The sequence below is a fragment of the Eretmochelys imbricata genome, chromosome 2 (assembly GCF_965152235.1).
Source record: "Eretmochelys imbricata isolate rEreImb1 chromosome 2, rEreImb1.hap1, whole genome shotgun sequence".
NCBI classification, from domain to species: domain Eukaryota; kingdom Metazoa; phylum Chordata; order Testudines; family Cheloniidae; genus Eretmochelys; species Eretmochelys imbricata.
This window is the reverse complement of record NC_135573.1, coordinates 148,064,675-148,088,555: the sequence shown is the minus strand read 5'-3', so window position 1 is coordinate 148,088,555 and position 23,881 is coordinate 148,064,675. Positions and strand designations below refer to the sequence as shown.

At 42.3% G+C, this 23,881-nt stretch overlaps 1 protein-coding gene across 2 annotated transcripts in view; it reads left to right on the top strand.

The window, feature by feature from the left end:
* TERT (telomerase reverse transcriptase) overlaps window positions 1-23,881 on the top strand; it is a 130,360-nt gene that overhangs the window by 55,536 nt on the left and 50,943 nt on the right. For both annotated transcript variants that reach the window (XM_077810834.1, XM_077810833.1), the window contains exons 9-13: window positions 1,185-1,298; window positions 7,473-7,544; window positions 14,742-14,930; window positions 20,050-20,176; window positions 20,515-20,576. In XM_077810834.1, coding sequence (XP_077666960.1) covers window positions 1,185-1,298; window positions 7,473-7,544; window positions 14,742-14,930; window positions 20,050-20,176; window positions 20,515-20,576 — 564 coding nt within the window. The remainder of the gene's footprint in view (window positions 1-1,184; window positions 1,299-7,472; window positions 7,545-14,741; window positions 14,931-20,049; window positions 20,177-20,514; window positions 20,577-23,881) is intronic.

Genomic DNA, 23,881 nt, shown 5'->3' with positions numbered 1-23,881 from the left:
TTATGCTATTCATGTAACTCAAATTAGATCGACTTTTCCCTGTAGTGTAGACAAGGCCTAAGGAAACTATGCAGGGTGATGCTGTGAGACAGAAGTTGATTGAAGTGAATGAAAATTAATGTTGTCTTCTGTTTTCATATAGAATGGCTGTGAATTTGTTCAATAAATAATTGAAGTTATATAATTTTAAATGAGTTTAATTTTGTCATTGGTACGGACATGCATCATGATTTTAGTGGTGGGAATTGAAAATTGCAAGGTTTGGTTATTTATATTTTTTAAACAAAGGTACTATTACAATTTTCAGACTTTTTTATCAAGAGCTTAAGTTTTTATATTTTAATTTTATAATACTTACAACATTTGTTTGCAATTTGAGTTTTCTTTCTAAACTGGAATGAAAATTTCTTCATTTTTAAAATTTGCTTTAATTAACCAAGGTATCACTGTCTTTTTTTAAATATAGTATTGAACATGCAGCATTTGTTCAGAGAAGCATGGATAATAATTATTATAAAAATATTTTAAGCAATGAAAAATGTTTTAAGAGAACAACTAATTACTTCTGTACACATCCCTTAATTTCCTAATTTAACCAGTAACTTGTTAGTGTGAACTTCAAGTCCTTTCACTTTTTAGTTAACAGTTGATCCAAGGGGTCTAGATAGTGTTCAGAAGTTACTCAGTAGTTGTTATAAAGGTTTCTGCCATCCTCTATATCTTCTATGTATTTATATTGTCACATTTTGTTTGTCTGAAAAAATAAATTTTGTGGCTATAGAAGACATAAGAGAAATGGTTAGGTGAAGTGTGGATCTGAAAATATATGAAAATAGAAGACAATTATGCTTTTTGGTCAGTTATAAACTTAGAACTTCCAGTGATTTAAAATGTGTAAATCACTGGACTGATTAATAATTAGGCAAAGGAAAAAAGTTCTAGAATAACTAATTCCTGATGTCAGCTTTGGAACTTCATATGCCTGTGTTCTTAGAAGAAACACAACTAAACATTAAAGGAATAGATAAGTGTATAAGTCTTCCAGGTGTCTAATATTAACCGTATGTGTTTCTTGGCTATATTGCTTACCTTTTCGTATGATTATAAAAATTGTAAATAAACCTCTCATGGCTAACTGAAGTTTTCTGTTGCCAGTTCTAATTTACATTCTGCTTATTTATTAGATACTACTTACAGTGTTGTGGAATTCCGCAGGGCTCTATTTTATCAACTCTGCTTTGCAGTTTATGCTATGGAGACATGGAAAACAAATTATTCTGTGGAATACAGCGAGATGGGTAGGGTAATTTTTCTTTTTTTATATTTTGGTTGATTACTTCTATGGTGCTGTTACTTTGCATAGTTCTTTTCAGACTTTCTGTTAGATTTGAAAAAGCGGAAAAGAGTCCTGTGGCATCTTATAGACTAACAGATGTATTGGAGCATAAGCTTTCGTGGATGAATACCCACTTTGTCGGATGCATGTAGTGGAAATTTCCAGAGGCAGGTATAAATATGCAAGCAAGAATCAGGCTAGGGAGAATGAGGTTAATTCAATCAGGGAGGATGAGGCCCTCTTCTAGCAACTGAGGTGTGCACACCTACAAGCATCCGACGAAGTGGGTATTCACCCACGAAAGCTTATGCGCCAATACGTCTGTTAGTCTATAAGGTGCCACAGGACTTTTTGCCGCTTTTACAGATTCAGACTAACATGGCTACCCCTCTGATGTTAGATCTGAGAAATCTTTGCAGTAGTGGCATAACAAATACTCTACGTTATAAAATAGGATATGCAAATTAAACTTTTTTTTTACCATACAAAAAATTTCTTTTTTTCTGAGCTTCTCCCAGTGCTTTACCTACAATGCTTCTTTAAGTGTTAGCCCCATTTCAAAGCAACACAGATCCATTGTTTTTGGAGAAAATCATCAATTCTCAAGGAATTGTGAAATCTAATGGCCAATAATAATAAAGATACCTAGCTGTTATATGGCAGTCTTCATCAGTAGATCCCAAAGTGTGTCACATCGTTAATATAGTTACTCTATCCAAAATGTTTTGTGTGTTTCACAAAAGGAATTTTAACCTGTCTCCCCTAAAAGCTGCATAAAATTATAGATTTGAATAAAACACAGTGAGGATGGAATATTCAGACACACTAAGTCAGAGTAATTAAAATCTTTATTGGAGTCCTCGAATACCATGCCCGTTTATAGCAGGTTCTTCACTAGTTTGGTTGATCACACTGCAATTGTGTGGAGCTACTACACATCACCTTCATATATGGTAGAAAGGGGTTGGGAATTTACCTTACAAAAACATTAGAGTTTAAATACATTTTGTTTCAGAATTTTTCATGCATGGTTGAGATACTAATTAAGATGATTTGGCAGCAAGCTAATTTTTGCTGTTTTCATGTCAGAGCTCTAATTTCATTATCTAGGGATATGAAACTAGTATATAGGGGATAAACTAGGTTTGTTTCTGACACTTAAACAATTGGCCTCCCCAAGGAATCTTAGGCCCTGACCTTGCTGCATGCTAAGTGTTCTTAGTGTCTCACAGGACCAAGCCCATACAAATTAATTTCCTTAAATATGTTATTTGTCTAATCAGGAATTCGTAAAATTCCTTTGTCTGCTATTTATGAGGAGAACCAAATCCATAAAATGGCCCAACTACTATACCATTAGTACTAAGGCATTTTAGTTCTTGTTGTCACTGGTAAAATGAAACTGTTTATTGTGCATAGGTAAAATCATATGAGTTTCTGATTTTCTGAGGGTCTCGCTGTAGGGACAGAGTGGGGATAGTTTGACTGCCTCAACTGAATTTCCATACTTTCCAAAGTTTGGGGTTTCTCTAAATTTAATCTTAATTCTGAATTTTCCTGGGTTTCTAACACTGTTGCTTTTAATGTCAGTGTTCTCATTCTTGGAAAATGATATCCATTCAAACCACTGCAATATGCCTGCAGCCTTAACTCCACCATAATGAAGGTTTGTGCAGGAATTTCCTTAGTGTCTTTAACTGGTAACATGGGAGTGAAGAGCAAAAGGGGCTGGAGGGAAAGTTGTTCCACGCCCCCATTCCCTTCTTGAGGTCTGCAGGAAGGGAGCTTCAATATTACATCCTTCATGGTCCTTATGAAGGGATCCCAGCTCCTATGGATCTTAGGAGGCTCTGCCTTGGTAAGTATATCAACTCTCTGAGCCTTAGGAGATTTGCCAGGTACCCACCAATGCTACATGTTTAGGAGAATTGTAAGACGTCCCGCAGTCTCTTCCCACAAGTATTATGCGTACCTGGCATGATGAGTCCTGGGAGTCTTGCAGCCCATTGCCCTCTGAGATTTAGGAGGCTCTTTGAGGGCTTCCTGAAATCCTAATCCCCATGAATGTAAAGAGATTTTCTGCCCTCCCACACCTATGCACATACACCAACACCTGCTAGTCTTAAAATGCTTATCAGGATCCACCCCTTCCTGAATCTTAGGAGGCCCTTTGGTGGTCTCCTAATACAGATTCTATCCTGTGATCTTTAGGGGAGGCTATTTGGTGGAGTTTGGGGGCCCTTCACTCCCGTCCTTAATAAGCTACTCAGCCCAGTTGACCCATAACAGGATCATTGAATCCCTAATGAGCCAAATTAGGGTCACAGGTCATTATTGGAGTATATCTCAGCTCCGTAAGGTTTGCCCCTGCCGTCTAGCCTCTATAATCTCCCTGTGTATTCTTTTCTCCTGTGAACTTTAGGAGATGCGCAGGAGTATCACTCCACCTGGGTAACTGCATCAGCCCATTGTTAAATATTAGGATGTCCACATCAATGGCATAGAAGTGAAGAGGCTAGTAGACTTCTACTCATACCCATTCTCCACAAATGCTAGTAACCCATCAATACCCCACTGCACAAGCCTCCTTAAGTCTTCTGGGGCCCCCTGTAGGTTAATTAAAATGCCAATGAGTGGTCAAAGATTTATGTATTGACTGAGTGAGAACTAGGAGTTAAGAGCCAAGGTGCTTTTCAAGATCCCATTATGCACCGATCTGCATCTCTAGACATATAAATACCATTAAAAATCTGGCCCTTTGGCTGAGATTTTCAAAGTGTTAGGTGTCAGATTTCCACTGAATTTAAAAATCTCAGCTTTAGTGATGATGCAATTTAGTACTGGATTGACAGCTTTGGAAATCTGAAATCCTCTGTCTGCAGGAAATTACAGAACAGGCAGCAAGCAGATAAACATCCCTAAACTGGTCAGTCAGTCTTAATTTGTGCTTTTATGTGGCCATGAGAAGTAAGTTGCTATGGTCATATATGAAAATCTGTTCCAGCTATCTGTACGTGACCCTGCATTATGGCAGACTACAATACAGATATGCTTTAGTTCCCAAGTTCACTAGTTAAAGTTCACTATAGGCAAAATTCACTAATTAAAAGTGTGTGTGTGTGTGTATGTATGTACTGTGACAGGGTCAGGCCAGATGGCTACAGGAGAGTGATAGAATGCAGATATATTAGCCCCAGGTTAAGTAGGTCCCTTTTCCCTGAGTAAGGTAACAGGGAAGGTTCCAGAACAATCAGGAACTTTCTGCAAACAATTAAGGCAGACAGGCTGATTAGAACACCTGCAGCCAATCAAGAAGCTGCTAGAATCAAGTAAGGCAGGCTAATCAGGGCACCTGGGTTTAAAAAGGAGCTCACTTCAGTTTGTGGTGTGTGTGCGAGGAGCTGAGAGCAAGAGGTGCAAGAAGCTGAGAGTGAGAAGGCGTTCTACTGGAAGACTGAGAAGTACCGGCATTTTCAGACATCAGGAGGAAGGTCCTGTGATGAGAATAAAGAAGGTGTTGGGAGGAGGCCATGGGGAAGTAGCCCAGGGAGTTGTAGCTGTCACACAGCTGTTACAGGAGCCACTGTAAACAGCTGCAATCCACAGGGCCCTGGTTTGGGACCTGGGGTAGGGGGCAGGCCATCCCTCCATTCCCCCAACTCCCTACTTGATACCGGAGGAGTTGACCTGGACTGTGGGTTACACCAGAGGGGAAGGTCTCTGGCCTGTTCCCCAATCCACTAGGTGGATCAGCAGAGACTGCGGGGATTGTTCTTCTTCCTTTTCCCCATGCTGGCCAGTGATTAGGCTAACTGAGTGAACGGCAGATATGAGCCACAAAAGGGGCCAAATTGAGGGCTGCCGTGAACCTCTGAGGCGAGCAAACCCGCCAATAAGTGCAGGACCCACCAAGGCAGAGGAGGAACTTAGAATCATAGAATATCAGGGTTGGAAGGGACCTCAGGAGGTCATCTAGTCCAACCCCCTGCTCAAAAGCAGGACCCATCCCCAATTAAATCATCCCAGCCAGGGCTTTGTCAAGCCTGACCTTAAAAACTTCTAAGGAAGGAGATTCTACCACCTCCCTAGGCAACGCATTCCAGTGTTTCACCGCCCTCCTAGTGAAAAAGTTTTTCCTAATATCCAACCTAAACCTCCCCCACTGCAACTTGAGACCATTACTCCTTGTCCTGTCCTCTTCTACCACTGAGAATAGTCTAGAACCATCCTCTCTGGAACCACCTCTCAGGTAGTTGAAAGCAGCTATCAAATCCCCACTCATTCTTCTCTTCTGCAGACTAAACAATCCCAGTTCCCTCAGCCTCTCCTCATAAGTCATGTGTTCCAGACCCCTAATCATTTTTGATGCCCTCCGCTGGACTCTTTCCAATTTATCCACATCCTTCTTGTAGTGTGGGGCCCAAAACTGGACACAGTACTCCAGATGAGGCCTCACCAATGTCGAATAGAGGGGGACGATCATGTCCCTCGATCTGCTCGCTATGCCCCTACTTATACATCCCAAAATGCCATTGGCCTTCTTGGCAACAAGGGCACACTGCTGACTCATATCCAGCTTCTCGTCCACTGTCACCCCTAGGTCCTTTTCCGCAGAACTGCTGCCTAGCCATTCGGTCCCTAGTCTGTAGCTGTGCATTGGGTTCTTCTGTCCTAAGTGCAGGACCCTGCACTTATCCTTATTGAACCTCATCAGATTTCTTTTGGCCCAATCCTCCAATTTGTCTAGGTCCTTCTGTATCCTATCCCTGCCCTCCAGCGTATCTACCACTCCTCCCAGTTTAGTATCATCCGCAAATTTGCTGAGAGTGCAATCCACACCATCCTCCAGATCATTTATGAAGATATTGAACAAAACCGGCCCCAGGACCGACCCCTGGGGCACTCCACTTGACACCGGCTGCCAACTAGACATGGAGCCATTGATCACTACCCGTTGAGCCCGACAATCTAGCCAACTTTCTACCCCCTTATAGTGCATTCATCCAGCCCATACTTCTTTAACTTGCTGACAAGAATACTGTGGGAGACCGTGTCAAAAGCTTTGCTAAAGTCAAGAAACAATACATCCACTGCTTTCCCTTCATCCACAGAACCAGTAATCTCATCATAGAAGGCGATTAGATTAGTCAGGCATGACCTTCCCTTGGTGAATCCATGTTGACTGTTCCTGATCACTTTCCTCTCATGTAAGTGCTTCAGGATTGATTCTTTGAGGACCTGCTCCATGATTTTTCTGGGGACTGAAGGGAGGCTCACTGGCCTGTAGTTCCCAGGATCCTCCTTCTTCCCTTTTTTAAAGATTGGCACTACATTAGCCTTTTTCCAGTCATCCAGGACTTCCCCCGTTCGCCATGAGTTTTCAAAGATAATGGCCAATGGCTCTGCAATCACAGCCGCCAGTTCCTTTAGCACTCTCGGATGCAACTCGTCCGGCCCCATGGACTTGTGCACGTCCAGCTTTTCTAAATAGTCCCTAACCACCTCTTTCTCCACAGAGGGCTGGCCATCTATTCCTCATGTTGTGATGCCCAGTGCAGCAGTCTGGGAGCTGACCTTGTTCGTGAGCTGACCTTGTTCGTGACTTTGTCACTCTGTGTGTGTGTGTGTATATATTTGTACACTTGGGCCTGGTTGCAACTAAAATGTAAGTCAACCTAGCTACGTCACACAGGGGAGTGAAAAATTCACACCCCAGGGAGATATAGCTAAGCTGACCTAAGCCCCAGTGTAGACACCACTAGACTGACAAAAGAAATTCTTCCGTTGAGTTGGCTACTGCCTCTTGAGAGAATGGGTTTACTACAGTGATGGAAAAACCCTTCCATTGCTGTAGCAAGTGTCAACACTGTGGTACTAGAGCTGTAGCTGTGCCTCTGTAGCATCTGAAGACTAGACAAACACTTGCGGGAACAATGTAACAATGGGGGAAATTCTCATTGAAATTTTTTGTAGGCAGTTTGGAGATCATATTGCTTGCTTTCTTTCGTTTTGTGAATAAAAACAGAATAAGTACACTAGTCCATAGCCATCCACTTTAGGAACAACATAGAAGAAAAGAATATTTTCAAACTAAATATAAATTTGTTTAACTTTTTTTTTTTTTTTTTAATTCCAGAGTGCTGATACGGTTAATTGATGACTTTTTGCTACTTACACCTCACTTAACACTAGCGAAAACTTTTCTGAGGTATGCCTTCAAAGACCCAGGTTTAAAATAATAAGCATTAGTACATTTTGTTTGCATTGACCTCCTGTATAGAAGCATATATATTTTGTTCATTGATTAATATTTCGGTATTGATAAAATAAAATTTAAATTAAATGTGGAGGGTTTTTTTTCAAGAAAATGTTTAAACTTCCCGTTCTGGAAAGGTGAGTGTCATGATAGATCACTGTTTCTGAGTCCATGCTCTGTTGCATTTGACTGGGAACAATCGTATAGTTAAGTACTTGGACATCAACCAGTATCAAAATAGTATATGTCTGCCCCAGCTAGGATCTCTGATGACCCCTACTGTCCCTAGTTTAAAGCCCCTTTCTACTTGCTGATGTTGATGGGGCTCCATGCTGCAGTTGTTAAGGTGAACTGGGCCAGAGGAGCTGACCATTGTCTATTTGACCATTTTGTTTCAGTCTTTAAAAGCTGTTCTGGGTACATTAAAAAAAAGTCCATACTAAGCAGTCATGACTGCTGTCTTTAATTCTTGGGGAAAGGCTTTGGCTCTTCGATGGTCTAGCAGTACTAAATATTCTCTGATATGAATGATCTTGGGTGAGTATCTGAAGATACTCCTGGCCCCCTGGTGGCAACAAGGATGTCCAATGTGAAACTTCCTTGAAAGGACTCAAAGAACAATTGTTTAAAATTCTTCAGAGTTATATTCTTCTGTTGGGTGCCAAGAGAGACACACAGATACCATGGAGATGAAAGCAGCATAAATACCTGAGGGGGAGAAGGGCTTACATTGATGCCAAATGCCTTTTTGCAAGTCCAATGGGAAAAGTCTTGAAGGTGTATTTTAAAGTTCTTAATGCAATCAGCTGTATCTTGCTCTTTGTGGCCAGTTAGACATTTTGAGGGGTTACTGGTGGTGTCTAGTATCAATTAGAAGAGATTAACTTGAGCCTCTCTAAGTGCAGGTTGAGGCACTAGTGAAATAAGTCATACCACTCATGTGCTGTGAACATCCCTTGTTTTACTCAGGGGGAAGGGTGAGAGGGGGAATTCTGCACCAAAAACTTAAAAATTTTACACAGTATTTTAAAATGCTGCAAAATTCTGAATATTTTATACGGTATGTCAAAATAATGCAGTTGAATCACACCAGTTTTGATTATTTTGGTTGTTTATTTAAACTACAATACAGTGGATGAAGAATGGGAGTGAGGAGCATTGGAGGAAATCCCCAAACTCCCTTTGTCTAATAATGTAGCTTTGATCCTCTATTTCTAGATGTTAATAAACAAATATATGCAGCCATATGCTCAGAGTTACATCATAGGCAATGAAGAGAAAGTAAGGGCTGGGTAATCAAACTCACAATTTATCCTGGCTACTGACCATCTCCAGAAAGGTAGTAGCAAACAGTTCATGGAGCACATTTTGATAGGAAAATTTTTCAGTCCAAAAATTCAGACCAGTTCTAATCACTAAAGCACCATAAGCATTTATAAAGCCATACTGTCATTTACAGTAAGGCTCCTTTACACCACTCTGACAATGTAAATGAGTCTTAAAACTTTTACACCTGTTTTGTGCTCCTGGGGGAATTCACAAAGAATGGGAACAATTCACTAACAACAATGGGAACAACTAAGCAGGCAGGCTGCCACATTATGCTCTGTGTGAGGGGAGAGAGCTTGCCTCATGCCTACCTCCGAACACTCCAAAGCCCTGCACCTCCATGTTGGGCGCTCTGCAATAGCGAGCAAGAGGGACAGAGTCTCTCTTAGTTTGTTTGATGATCGTGATGGTACTTTCCAAATTGCTGCACTTTATGTCAGTGTCTGTCTTTTGTCATCACCATGTTTCTGGAGTTTGGGTAACGTACAGTAAAGTCCTAACTTGTTTTCCCAGAGATAATTAGAATACATGGTGCTCTCCTAGTAATGGCTGGTCTTAGACCTCCTGGATTTGGCAGAGAGGTTTTGTCAGACACAATAAGTCTCTGCAAGGACCATGCTTTAGGTCAGAGGTGGGCAAACCCTCCTGCCTGGCCCCTGAGCCCCTGGCCTGGGAGGCTCATCCCCAGTCCCTCTCCCCTGCAGCCTCAGCTCACTGCGCTGCTGGCGCAATGCTCCGAGCAGGGGCTGCAAGCTCCTGGGGCAGCACAGCTGCAGAGCCCAGCATGACCCGGTGCTCTGTGCCACACGGTCAGGGAGCAGGGCGGGTTGGATAGAGGGCAGGGGAGTTTTGGGGGGTGGTCGGGGGTGGATAGGGGTCAGGGTGGTCAGAGAGCAGGGAACAGGGGGTTTGAATGGTGGCAGGGTCCCGGGGAGGCAGTCACGAAGCAGGGGGGGGTTGGATGGGGCAGTGGGGGAAGTTAGAGGCAGGGGTTCTGGGGGCAGTCAGAGGACAGGGAGAAGGGGTGGTTGGATGGGGCAGGGGTCCCAGGGGAGCAGTAAGGAAGGAAAGGGGTGGTTGGATAGGGTGGCGGGAGGGCCATCAGGGGCAGGGGTTCTGGAGGTGGTCAGGGGACAGAGAAAAGGAGTGGTTGGATGGGGCAGGGCTCCCAGGGGGGGCTGTCAGGGAACAGGGGGCATTGGATGGGGCAGGAGTCCGGGGTGGGGCTGTCAGGGGGGCGAGTAATGGGGGGGAGGTAGATAGGGGGTGGGGGCTGGGCCACAGCCCCTCCCCTAACCAGCCCTCCATACAATTTTTGAAACCTGATGCAGCCCTCAGGCCAAAAAGTTTGCCCGTCCCTGCTTTGGGTGTCGGGCCTGATGGATACAAAAGCAGAGTATTCTCTTGCAGCTAACAGTCATAGAATCATAGACTATCAGGGTTGAAAGGGACCTCAGGAGGCCATCTAGTCCAACCCCCTGCTCAAAGCAGGACCAATCTCCAATTTTTGCTCCAGATTTCTAAGTGGCCCCCTCAAGGATTGAACTCACAACCCTGGGTTTAGCAGGCCAATGCTCAAACCACTGAGCTATCTCTCCCCCCTCAATTACGTATGTCCTCTTCAAAGGCTTGGAAAGCTCTGAGTGTTGTATGTCGCCATGCTGATCTATTTGACACACCCTTCTTGAGATCATCCGGTTTTATTGCACCAAAGTGTATGCTGTTCTTGATGCTGTCCTTGTAGCGCTTTCTGGCGCGGCCTTGATTCTGGCCTTGATCCTTGTGCCAATTCTCCATAGAACATTTTTCTCGGGGGTCGATGTTCAGGCATCTTCAGGTATCTGTGTAATAACACTTGTTTCAATTGAGGATGGCCTGTTCAATAGTTGGCTGAAGTGTTCAACCCATCTCTGTTCCATGCCATGTTTATCTTTGTCATAAATATAAAGGGAAGGGGTTAAGAAGCTCTGATACAGTACTATAAAATCCTCTTACCCGTAAAGGGTTAAGAAGCTCAAGTAACCTGGCTCGCAAATGACCAATCAGGGGACAAGATACTTTCAAATCTGGGATGGGGGTGGAAAGGTTTTGTCTGTCTGTGTGATGGTTCTGCCGGGGCCAGATCAAGAAAGCGAGCAATCCAACTCCTACAGAATTAGTAAGTAATCTAGCTAGAAAATGCATTAGATTTTCTTTTGTTTTGGCTTGTGAAATTCGCTGTGCTGGAGGGAATGTGTATTCCTGTTTTTGTGTCTTTTTGTAACTTAAGGTTTTGCCTAGAGGGATTCTCTATGTTTTAAATCTGACTGCCTGTGAGATTATCTTCCATTCTAATGTTACAGAGTTGTTCTTTTATCTTTTCTTTGTGTTTCTAATAAAGTACTGTTTTTTAAGAAGCTGATTGGGGTTTTTAGTGTCCCTAAAAACCCAAGGTTGGTCTGTGTTCATCTTATTTATTCTCAAGCCACCCCAGGAAAGCGGGTGTAGGGCTTGCGAGGAGACAGGGTTCCAAGTGACCCTCCCTAAATGTTTGTTTGAATCACTTGATGTTGGCAGTGTTTACCTAATCCAAAGTACAAGGGAGAATTTGTGCCTTGGGGAGTTTTTAACCTAAGCTGGTAAAAATAAGTTTAGGGGGTCTTTCATGTGGGTCCCCACATCTGTACCCTAGAGTTCAGAGTGGGGAGGGAACCCTGACCATCTTTGATGATTGTCCTGCCATCAGCCATCATGATTGAACCACTTTTGAAGGTTCATAGACTAGCTTCAAGGAATCAAATAACTTCGTTTCATTTGTTTCCGCATACATTTGAATGTCTTCTGCTACCTTCTCCCATCCTTTACTTTGTGTTGAGCGTAGTTGCCTTTGTGTCTTGCTTTGCAGATGTTTGAATCTATCTTTCAGGTGGACTGAGTATCATTTTGCCAGTTTTCGAAAGCCTCACTTTTTTCATTCAAGAGTACTATGATTTCCTTATCATCTTAATCAGAAAAGAAGCCCTTTTCTTCCATCCAAGAATGTCAGTTGCAGTTTTTTTGTACTGTGTCTCTGAATTCCTCCCATGAGACAAGTTTATCAACAAGGTTGGTTTCTAGTGCACTTTGTAGCTTGTCTTGGTAGGATGCATGGTTTAATTTAGCAATATCAGGGGACTTCTTGATGGTTTTTGGGCATTGCAGGCATGTGGGTACAATATGTACATTCAGTATTGACCTAATCATTCTATGATCCATCCAGCACTCTGGTCCGCGCGTGGCTCTGGTGATCCTGACATCTCTTATGTTACTTTATCGGACAATGATGTAATCTATTAGATGCTATTGTTTGGATCTGGGGTGTATCCATGTAATTTTATATTTCTATGCTTGTCTGAAGATGATATTTGTAATTGTCAGGCTATGTTCTGCACACTTGTTAGGTGTAGGAGACCGTTTTTGTTCATTTTTCAATGCTATTTTTTCCAGTGACCCCTTATCAGTTGTTGTTATCTTTACCTATTCATGCATTGAAATCTCCTAGGATGTTTAGTTTGTCACTTTGTGGTGTTGACTTGATGGGAGAGTCAAGATCAGAATAGAACTGTTCCTTAGCATTGTCAGGGCTTGTTAAGGTGGGCACAAATGCACTGATGAGAGTAGCAAATTGCGACTTATTTAGTGGTAGCCCGAGTTTCATGAGTCTTTCGTTGATGCCTTTGGGCAGTCTTCAAGACACTTCAAGAGTTCGGTCTTGATTGCAATTCCCACTCATAGAACCATAGAATATCAGGGTTGGAAGGGACCTCAGGAGGTCACCTAGTCCAACCCCCTGCTCAAAGCAGGACCAATCCCCAACTAAATCATCCCAGCCAGGGCTTTGTCAAGCCTGACCTTAAAGACTCCATGAATTCTATCTCCGTGTGGTTCTTTTCCCTTCCAAAAGAAGGTATGACCCCCAGCAGGTTCTGTAATAAAGCCCTTGTCTGCCAATCTAGTTTCACTGAGCGCTGCAATGATAATATCATACCGGGGTAGCTCTTTTGAAAGGAGAGCTGTTCTTATTGCAAATCAAGAAGTATAGTCTTTATCTATCATAGTCCTGATGTTCCAAGCAGAAATTTTTAGTGCTTTTTTTTTTAGTTATCTTTTGGTTTCGACCGTGTTAAGCTGGCTGGATTTTATTTGGACAGGCAATGTTTGAGGCACCTTTGCTAGCCCCTTCCCTTACAAAGGGAGAGCAGTGCAATCCTAAAAAGGGCTGCCCTGTCGCCTGGGGTGTTGCCAAACTTCCTTACTGCCCCTGGTCAGGAATGGGCCATCAATGTCCTCGGCCACCTGTGTGCAGGCTTGTGGCTACAACTGCCAGTAATCATTGTCACCTGTTGCTTTGCCACTCCTCCGTCACCACAGGACTTTTGAAGAGAGATGTGCATGAATGATGTGTGCGTGAGGTTGATTAAAATGGGAATCGTTGCACTAAGACAATCCCATTCTCTCAACTGCTGAAGCTTGGCCCACTGGCACAAAGGTTGCTACAACTGGAGGGTTCTTTAGCTGCAGTAGATAGCGATGACTTCTGTAGTGCCCCGTTGTGCCTTTTGCCTTCCACAATGCATTGCTGCACTGCTTTTCAAGCTGTTGGACAAATATCACTCTTTTCCTCCTTGGCTACCAGAATAGTCTTTGTATGATTGGGAGGGCAATCCTTAAATCACCATCAGTTTTCATACTTCTGGTTACCCTCACAAGCTTTAGCCTGCCTGCTGAGGCAGTTTACCAGGGCATGGCCACTGTCGCATACTTACAGCTACTTGGAGCTACAGGTGAGAGCTGAGTGTACAGTGAGGACCAAAGAGGAAAAGAACCACTCAATATCCCTTCTCTGTGTATACATGCCCAATAACACACTCAAGGCCTACCTCCTGTGGCACATTAGTCCAAAATTATGTATCTGGACCTTGTAATTGCGTGGCAGTATCCATTCCAAGACTACTCCCCTACTCTTCCAAGCCTAGTATACTTCAATCAATGTAGTGTCCTTTATGAGGTTTAATTTGATATTAAATTCAATTTCTTTTACTCTGACTCAAATCTTGCAGTGTCCTTCAGATATTAGTATTGCATGTATAACTGCATTGCAACTGTTGGGGAGTAGTTATAGATTTTGACAGCAGGAGAGTGGGAGCCATTTATGTCAGTTGATACTGTCAAGGGGTTGCATTTACTCTTTATCTCTCTGTTTTGGGGAACGGCAGAAGTGAATTTAAATTTGACAGTATATGTTTACCCCACTATACCCTACCCAGTATCTGCCTCTAAATTGTTATCAATCAATATATTAGCTTGATATTTCTGCTACAATGAAATCTGTGGTTTGAACAGGGGCAGAGTTAAGATTGTTTATCATTTATGTAACCTTATTTGTGATTTTTTATAATGTTTTATAATGTTTTATAATATATTGTTTTTACCTCATTTTCTGCTCTAAGAATTAAACTCTTCATTTCATTAATCATTTCCTTAACCCTTTTATTGGTTCCTTTTGCCTTAAGTGCCTTCAATTTTTGGATCTTAGGGAGCATTCACTCAGCTAAAGAGTTGGAGACCCTTTGTTTTTGTAACACCTCTTTTGTATTCTCAGAGATTTCTTCACTTGTGTTCGAATTATTTCTCAACATTTACAGTAGTTTATATAATGGACAGTAATCAGGATTCTTTTTCCTGGAAGATAGCCATAACAATTTTGGACTTGCTTTTGATAAGCATCAGACTAATAGGTTAATGTCACTTATATTACACATCACACATTATATTTTTGCTAACCATTTATATCTAATTTAGGACTCTGGCGACAGGCATTCCTGAGTATGGCTTTTTAATAAACCCCAAGAAGACCGTGATGAATTTTCCTGTTGATGAGGATATCCCAGGATGTTCCAAATTTAAACAGTTACCATATTGCGGTGTGATCCCATGGTGTGGGTTGTTACTAGATATACAGACACTTGAGGTTTACTGTGACTACTCCAGGTAAATATGGACACTGGTTAAACTTCCTTGTATAAATTAATATGTACTGAGATGCACAAGAACATTGGTTTTGCTAAACTAATGATATAGATGAGTCCACTACAAAATGAGTATGATCAGCTCTGCCTCCCATACAATGAATGAGAACATTCTCTTGTGCAATAGAATCATAGAATCACAGAATATCAGGGTTGGAAGGGACCTCAGGAGGTCATCTAGTCCAACCCCCTGCTCAAAGCAGGACCAATCCCCAATCAAATCATCCCAGCCAGGTCTTTGACAAGCCTGACCTTAGAAGTTTTTAAGGAAGGAGATTCCACCACCTCCCTAGGAAACGCATTCCAGTGTTTCACCACCCCCCTAGTGAAAAAGTTTTTGCTAATATCCAAACTAAACCTCCCCTACTGCAACTTGAGACCATTACTCCTTGTTCTGTCATCAGCTACCACGGAGAACAGTCTAGGTCCATCTTCCTTGGAACCCCCTTTCAGGTAGTTGAAAGCAGCTATCAAATCCACCCTCATTCTTCTCTTCCATAGACTAAACAATCCCAGTTCCCTCAGCCTCTCCTCATAAATCATGTGTTCCAGTCCCCTAATCATTTTTGTTGCCCTCCGCTGGACTCTTTCCAATTTTTCCACATCCTTCTTGTAGTGTGGGGCCCAAAACTGGACACAGTACTCCAGATGAGGCCTCACCAATGTCGAATAGAGGAGAACGATCACGTCCCTCGATCTGCTGGCAATGCCCCTACTTATACATCCCAAAATGCCATTGGCCTTCTTGGCAACAAGGGCACATTGTTGACTCATATCCAGCTTCTCGTCCACTGTAACCCCTAGGTCCTTTTCTGCAGAACTGCTGCCTAGCCATTCGGTCCTAATCTGTAGCGGTGCATGGGATTTTTCCATCCTAAGTGCAGGACTCTGCACTTGTCCTTGTTGAACCTCATCAGATTTCTTTTGGCCCAATCCTCTAATTTGTCTAGGTCCGTCTGTATCCTATCCCTTCCCTCCAGCGTATCTACCTCTCCTCCCAGTTTAGTGTCATCTGCAAACTTGCTGAGGGTGCAATCCACACCATCCTCCAGATCAGTTATGAAGATATTGAACAAAACTGGCCCCAGGACTGACCCTTGGGGCACTCCACTTGATACCAGCTGCCAACTAGACATGGAGCCATTTATCACTACCCGTTGAGCCAGACAATCTAGCCAACTTTCTACCCACCTTATAGTCCATTCGTCCAGCCCATACTTCTTTAACTTGCTGACAAGAATACTGTGGGAGACAGTGTCAAAAGCTTTGCTAAAGTCAAGGAACAACACATCCACTGCTTTCCTTTCATCCACAGAACCAGTTATCTTGTCATAGAAGGCAATTAGATTAGTCAGGCATGACTTGCCCTTGGTGAATCCATTCTGACTGTTCCTGATCACTTTCCTCTCCTCTAAGTGCTTCAGAATTGATTCCTTGAGGACCTGCTCCATGATTTTTCCAGGGACTGAGGTGAGGCTGACTGGTCTGTAGTTCCCAGGATCCTCCTTCTTCCCTTTTTTAAAGATGGGCACTACATTAGCATTTTTCCAGTCGTCGGGGTCTTCCCCCGATCGCCATGAGTTTTCAAAGATAATGGCCAATGGCTCTGCAATGACATCCACCAACTCCTTAAGCACGCTCGGATGCAACTCATCTGGCCCCATGGACTTGTGCATGTCCAGCTTTTCTAAATAGTCCCGAACCACTTCTTTCTCCACAGAGGGCTGGTCACCTCCTCCCCATGCTGTGCTGCCCAGTGCAGTAGTCTGGGAGCTGACCTTGTTCGAGAAGACAGAGGCAAAAAAAGCATTGAGTACGATGGCTTTTTCCATATCCTCTGTCACTAGGTTGCCTCCCTCATTCAGTAAGGGGCCCACACTTTTCTTGACTTTCTTCTTGTTGCTAACATATCTGAAGAAACCCTTCTTGTTACTCTTAACATCTCTTGCTAGCTGCAACTCCAAGTGTGATTTTGCCTTCCTGATTTCACTCCTACATGCCCGAGCAATATTTTTATAATCTTCCCTGGTCATTTGTCCAATCTTCCACTTCTTGTAAGCTTCTTTTTTGTGCTTAAGATCAGCAAGGATTTCACTGTTATGCCAAGCTGGTCGCCTGCCATATTTACTATTCTTTCTACACGTCAGGATGGTTTGTCCCTGTAACCTCAGTAAGGATTCTTTAAAATACAGCCAGCTCTCCTGGACTCCTTTCCCCCTTCTGTTATTCTCCTAGGGGATCCTGCCCATCAGTTCCCTGAGGGAGTCAAAGTCTGCTTTTCTGAACTCCAGGGTCCGTATTCTGCTGCTTTCCTTTCTCCCTTGTGTCAGGATCCTGAACTCGACCATCTCATGGTCACTGCCTCCCAGGTTCCCGTCCACTTTTGCTTCCCCTACTAATTCTTTCCGGTTTGTGAGCAGCAGGTCAAGAAGAGCTCTGCCCCTTGTTGGTTCCTCCAGCACTTGTACCAGGAAATTGTCCCCTACATTTTCCAAAAACTTCCTGGATTGTCTGTGCACTGCTGTATTGCTCTCCCAGCAAATATCAGGGTGACTGAAGTCTCCCATGAGAACCAGGGCATGCAATCTAGTAACTTCCGTGAGTTGCCGGAAGAAATAAGATGCCTTCGTCATCACTCCACTCTAGTTTAACATTTCAAATCCAACCCAGATCAGTAGTGGCTTCCGAGAAATGCATCTGATGGTCTGTAGTTCAGTTTCAAGTGGACAGATGTCTGTAACACCACAACCTTATAACCTCAGGTGATATTACTGGATATCTTGCTGACGTTCTGAATGGAAGAACTAAGGATTGAATGGGCTATGGAATTTGATTAATTTCCTGTGGATTATTGGGGACTAAACATGCTGCACTCCAGTAATATTCCCTTAGTGGGGCTAAGTCATATTGATTGAACTGTATTGTGGAAAATTATAATGGTACCTCCCATGTGTGTACCTGATCTCGGATAAACTTTGTTTTCTAAGCTTGTCAGTGAGGCACTTTTCATCACCAAAAATCATATGAAAAAGATTATGGTTCTGTTTCTACTCTCCCTTTTTTGTGGGGGTGTATGTGCACACACAGTGTGTGTATACATTTTTTTTTTGTTCATGGTTGGCACTCTTAATTTTTTTTTCTTTAAGGAGAGAATATACACCCATGGAAACTGTATCTGGTGAAAAAGGAGGTACTCACAAGATGTGAACCAGTGTTTTAACAGTAGGGATGGAGAAGGAATGGTGGACTTGAGAAATATTTATAGATGGCAAAGTGAAAGGTTCGAGAGCCTAGTTTCAAGGAGAGAAAATGGAGGGTAATCAAAGATAACTTCAAGGTTGCTACCTAGAGGATGGTGGAATTGTCATCTGTGATGGAGAGAGAATTGCTTAAATGGCCTGGGAAGAGAACTTTAAAATAGGACTGATGCATGTGTGTTATCAGAGTGCTCTATATCTGCATGTAAATAAATACGGTGCCAGTAAATGGCACTCAAGAAGATGAAAAATTATTTCTGGATTTTGTAGGATCAGGAAAGCTCGTTGATGGGCTCAGAAAATGGCTTCTTCTGTGCAGCTCTTTACATGGTGCTCTTAACACAATGCAAGCAAAGAAACTCTTGACGCTATGGACCCACGTGCTGTGGGAGTATTGGTGGTGGGGAGAAGGAATGGGGGTGGAGGAACTTACAGAACTTTGGAATGCCTCTTGAGAACATCTTTGATTTAGATGGGCTTCACTTAGGTTGCTAATCCTCTTATTTTTAAGGGCCATCAGGAACCACTATAATCATCTAGTCTGACTTCCTACCTAACATAGGCATGGAATTTCACCCAGTAATTACTGCAGCAAGTTCAAAGTTGGTTGAGATAAAGTCTATCTTTTAGAAAGACATCCATTTTTGATTTAAATATTTCAATCAATGGAGAATTATCCCGTTCCAATGGTTAATTACCCTCACTCGCTGTTTAAAAAAGAAATGCACCTTATTTCTAGCGTGAATTTGTTTGTTTCATCTTTCACCATTGGACCTGTTGTGCCTTTGTCTGCTAGATTAAAGAGCCCTCTCCTATCAGAAATCTTATCCTCATGTAGGTACTGTAGACAACGATCAAGTAACCTCTTAACCTTCTTTTTGAAAACCTATGTAGATGGAGCTTTTAAAGTCTCTTGCTGAAAGGCAACTTTCCAGATCTTGAATTCAAGATCATTCAAGCTATTGTCTAAACCCTCTCCAGTTTTTCAATACCTTTTTAAGTGTGGACACCTGAACTGGTCACAGAATTCCAGTAATAGTTTCACTGCACTAACGCCATATACAAAGATAAAATAACCTCCCTCTTTCTACGTGATATTCCCTTCCTTATACATCCATGGGAGTACACATCTACAGTATGGCCTACATTCTTTGTTCCTAGATGTATATCCTAGGTCATATTAAAATGCATGGTCTGTATAAGTGACCTGTTCTTTTTATTTACCACTGATTCTTGTGTCATCAGCAAACAATTAACTAGAAAAAAATGTAAATTCATTGCTTATAATGATAGTGAATATTACTGCCCCGAAACAGATCCCTGCAGGACCCATTGCAAACATCTCCCTTGGATGATCATTTCCCATTTACTTTTTGGCACCTCTGACCACTCCTTTAATAATAGTAAATAATACAATCTGTATAGAATAAAAAGGGAAGAGCTAGTCAGAGTGCAAGAAATGACTTCAGGAGGGGCTGCTGAAAGTCCTGAGGATAAAAAAAAACATACTGGAAATGGGGGCGGGGGAGTGTTGTGAACACAAATATTCAGGATAATTTAAGGAAGAAAGTATGGGGAGCAAAAAGGGAAAATGAGTCGTCATAGCAAATCCCAAAGGGATGTATCCTCTTTGCAGCTCAAGCTCTACCTGGATAGATCTCCAAAGAGGTAAAGGGAAGAACAGTTATAAGTATATCAGAGGAAAAAATACTAGTAGCAATAGGAAGATAGTACATCTATTTTAATCTTTTTCTACCATTTATGGAGTTAATTTACAGAAATAATCATGTTAAAACTGTATTGTTTTTCCTCTTGTCTTTGTAGTTATGCCTGTACTTCTATCAGGTCAAGTCTCTCCTTCAATTCAAGCAGCACAGCAGGGAAAAACATGAAATACAAACTTGTCACAGTCTTGAAGCTGAAATGTCATAGTTTATTTCTCAATTTACAGGTGAAAATTGAAATACTTCAATTTTTTTTTATTTAGTGTTTCCAAAGTAATTTTAAATGTCTTTAGTTCTGACACTTAGTCTGATTGTACAAAATGCTGAGCATATCTTGGAGGTGCTGAAGTTACTGAAAATTGAGGATGCTCAGCACTTTGCAGAATCAGACCCTTGCAGAATTGTGTGAATATGTGATGATAGGAATTTTTCAAGGGTGGTATAAAACCTTATTTCTCCGTGGTCCAATCCCAGGCTGTTGGATTTGAACATAACATACATTTTTAGGAGCACTCTAATATACATTTGTGTAGATTGATTTTTTTTTTTGTATCTTTTATTCTAGGTCAACAGTCTTAGAACAGTTTTCATTAATATTTATAAGATATTTTTGCTGCAGGCCTACAGGTATGTCAATGTCTTCTTCAATAACTCAGAAAATTTCAGTACTGTTATATGCCATGTGAAGGAGCTGTGGATTAGAGAAAAGTAACGCCATAAAAGTTTGCCCTGATAGTTTTTGTATCAAGTTGTAGCATTCTTTCTACAGGTATTAAAATATATCAGCCCATGTAATGTTGTAAGGTTCAGGATGTGCCAGTATATGAAGTGTGTGTTTAGGTTAACCTGCATTTTAATAAGTTGATCAGGAAGCGGGTTTTTTTTTTAAATATTTTAAAGCATCCACAAGTGACATAAGGAAGAAGGAATCTGGGATGAAATACTGTTTTGCTCCATTAGGATGACCAGAAAACATAATTCATTAACCAGATTGTACTGAGAACTACGTGTCTGGTGCAAAACTGTCAGGACTTTGACCTGTATTCTTCTGGTCCTGATTAAGGTATAATTCTCCCAAGTTAACTGCAGTTTCTTAACTGCTGATAATTTTTAATGATTTTACAGCTGAACAAGTGTAGCTGTCCTCAGTGAACAGTTGTTGATCATCAGATAAAGTTCATATTCTGGTCAAGGATGAATAGAAATGATCGCAAGTTGACAACCAGCTAAAAAAAGAGACATTTTAATCTTTGTGCGTCACATGCTGCTCATCTGCATTGGAGGTGGGGGAGAGCAAAGTAGAACACAAAGGGATGGAAAAGCCCCAAACCATAGAAATGGGGGCCAGTAATGTGAAGTGTGTATTTAGGTTAACCTGCATTTTATTAAGTTGATCAGGACGCAGGGTTTTTTTAAAATATTTTAAAGCATCCACAAGTGACATAAGGAAGAAGGAATCTGGGATGAAATACTGTTTTGCTCCATTAGGATGACCAGAAAACATAATTCATTAACCAGATTGTACTGAGAACTACGTGTCTGGTGCAAAACTGTCAGGACTTTGACCTGTATTCTTCTGGTCCTGGTTAAGGTATAATTTTCCCAAGTTAACTGCAGTTTCTTAACTGCTGATAATTTTTAATGATTTTACAGCTGAACAAGTGTAGCTGTTCTCAGTGAACATTTGTTGATCATCAGATAAAGTTTATATTTTGGTCAAGGATGAATAGAAATGATCGCAAGTTGACAACCAGCTAAAAAAAGACATTTTAATCTTTTTGCTTCACATGCTGCCCATTGGATATGGGGGAGAGCAAAGTAGAACACAAAGGGATGGAAAAGTCCAAAGCCATAGGAATGGGGGGCAACATAAAAACCAACTAGCTTGCTACCCATAAGATTGTAGGAGCCTCTCCATGCAAACCATGCATGATGGGGCATGATGATGTTGTCCTATAATTCAGATGAGCTAATTTTGCAAAATTCTCTTGTCAGTCTGTATTCTGTCCACTGGACCATTCCCTGGCTGGTGAGGGGAGCTGGAAGTAATATTCTTGCAATTGTACTGTATTCCCCAAACTTACAATTCAGAGCTGATAAACTGTGGCTTGTTGTCAATGACTATTTCTTCTTGAATGCTAAAAAGATGTCTTTTCTTAACTTTTCTTTGACGTTTTGACTTGTGGGTCTAATTCTAATGACAGGTTTCAGAGTAGCAGCCGTGTTAGTCTGTATCCGCAAAAAAAAAAAAAAAAAAGGAGTACTTGTGGCACCTTAGAGACTAACAAATTTATTTGAGCATAAGCTTTTGTGAACTACAGTTCACTTCATCAGATGCATTCAGTGGACTAATTCTAATGAGTAGATTTTCTACAAATTTAGAAAAATATTCAGTGTTATCATATTGGTAGGCCTCCCCTGTATACACTGATCTAGTGCTTTTCTTTTCTTTTCCAAGGGCTATCGTTAGGGCCCTACCAAATTCACAGCTGTGAAAAATGCATCGCAGACGGTGAAACCGATCTCCCCTATGATATCTGGCTACTGTAGGGGAGGGGCAGGGCTGGGTGCACCTCAGCCAGAGGCTTTTGCCGTGTGCTGGGCTCCAGTGGCTAGTCCCAGCTGGGCTGGGGAGGGATTAGACTTCCTCTTCCCCTGCATAGGCCACTCCCAGGGCTGGGTCAGAGCCACCTCCGGGAACCTCCCCCCGTAAGGCTGGCCCTGCCGCCCCCTCCCCCCCGAAGTGATGACCGCTCATATCCTGTGACCCTCACTGCTACTGGTGGTGGCACTGGCTTTAGAGCAGGGAGCTGCCCAGCTCTGAAGGCAGTGCCCCTGCCAGCAGCAGCGCAGAAGCAAGGGTGGCAATCCCATGACCGCCCTACAATAGCTTCGCTATTCCCCATGACTCCCTTTTGGGGCGGGACCCCCACAGTTACAATATTATGAAATTTCAGATGTAAACATTACACTGACTATTTTTAAAATCCTATGACTGTGAAATTGACCAAAATGGACCCTGAATTTGGTAGGGCCCCAACTATCATGTAATGCTGTGGCTGAACGGTTGTTTTAATTGTGTCTTTCTGACACCAGACTTGCACGATTTACCATGCATTTTAGGTGAGTTTGTTGGCCCACTACACTGACATTTATGCTTGCTTCCACCACTTGACTACAAATAATTATTAATAATGATAATTGCCACTTTAGATGTCAGTCCTACCTTTATGCACCACTGCAATCCTCAAAATCCTCACTCAGCTGTCACCAACTTTGTAAGTACCTACGTTTCTCCCAGTGAGCATGTGCATAGCCACCTCAGACTAGGTGCTTGGGTGCCTACCTCATGCTAAGCCAAAATGGTATCCTCAAACTAGGTGCTCCCCCCCACTTGTCTTGTCTGTGTGAGCATGCTCAGAGCATGCATAACCCCACTCAGAACAGGAGGTGCTCCTGTTATAACCTTTTGTCCAGTGTCTCAAGAACTCCCGCATGATATGGGAGACCCAGGTTCATTTCCCCCACCCTCCTTAATGTTGAAAAGGAATTTGAACTTAGGGTCTTCCCTCTCCCAGGAGAATGCCCTAAGCACTGGGCTATGGGCTATTCCAGGGCAGGTTTCTCTCAATGTCTGCTGTTGAAATTGTTTCACTTTTTATAAATAGTAACTATGCATTGGAGCAGTGGGACTAGAACATGGGTCTCATATTCCAGGTGAGTGCCCTAACTGCTGGGCTGTAGAGTTTTCTCTCTTTTATTGGCCCAAAGATTATTTAATAACCCACAGTGCAGTAGCTAGGGCATTTCCCTGGTGAGTAGGAAACCCACATACAAATCCCTTTCCCCATCTCAGGCAAAAGGGGGAATTGAATCTGGGGCTCCCATATCCCAGGTCAATGCTGTAACCGCTGGGCTAACATTTATACGGG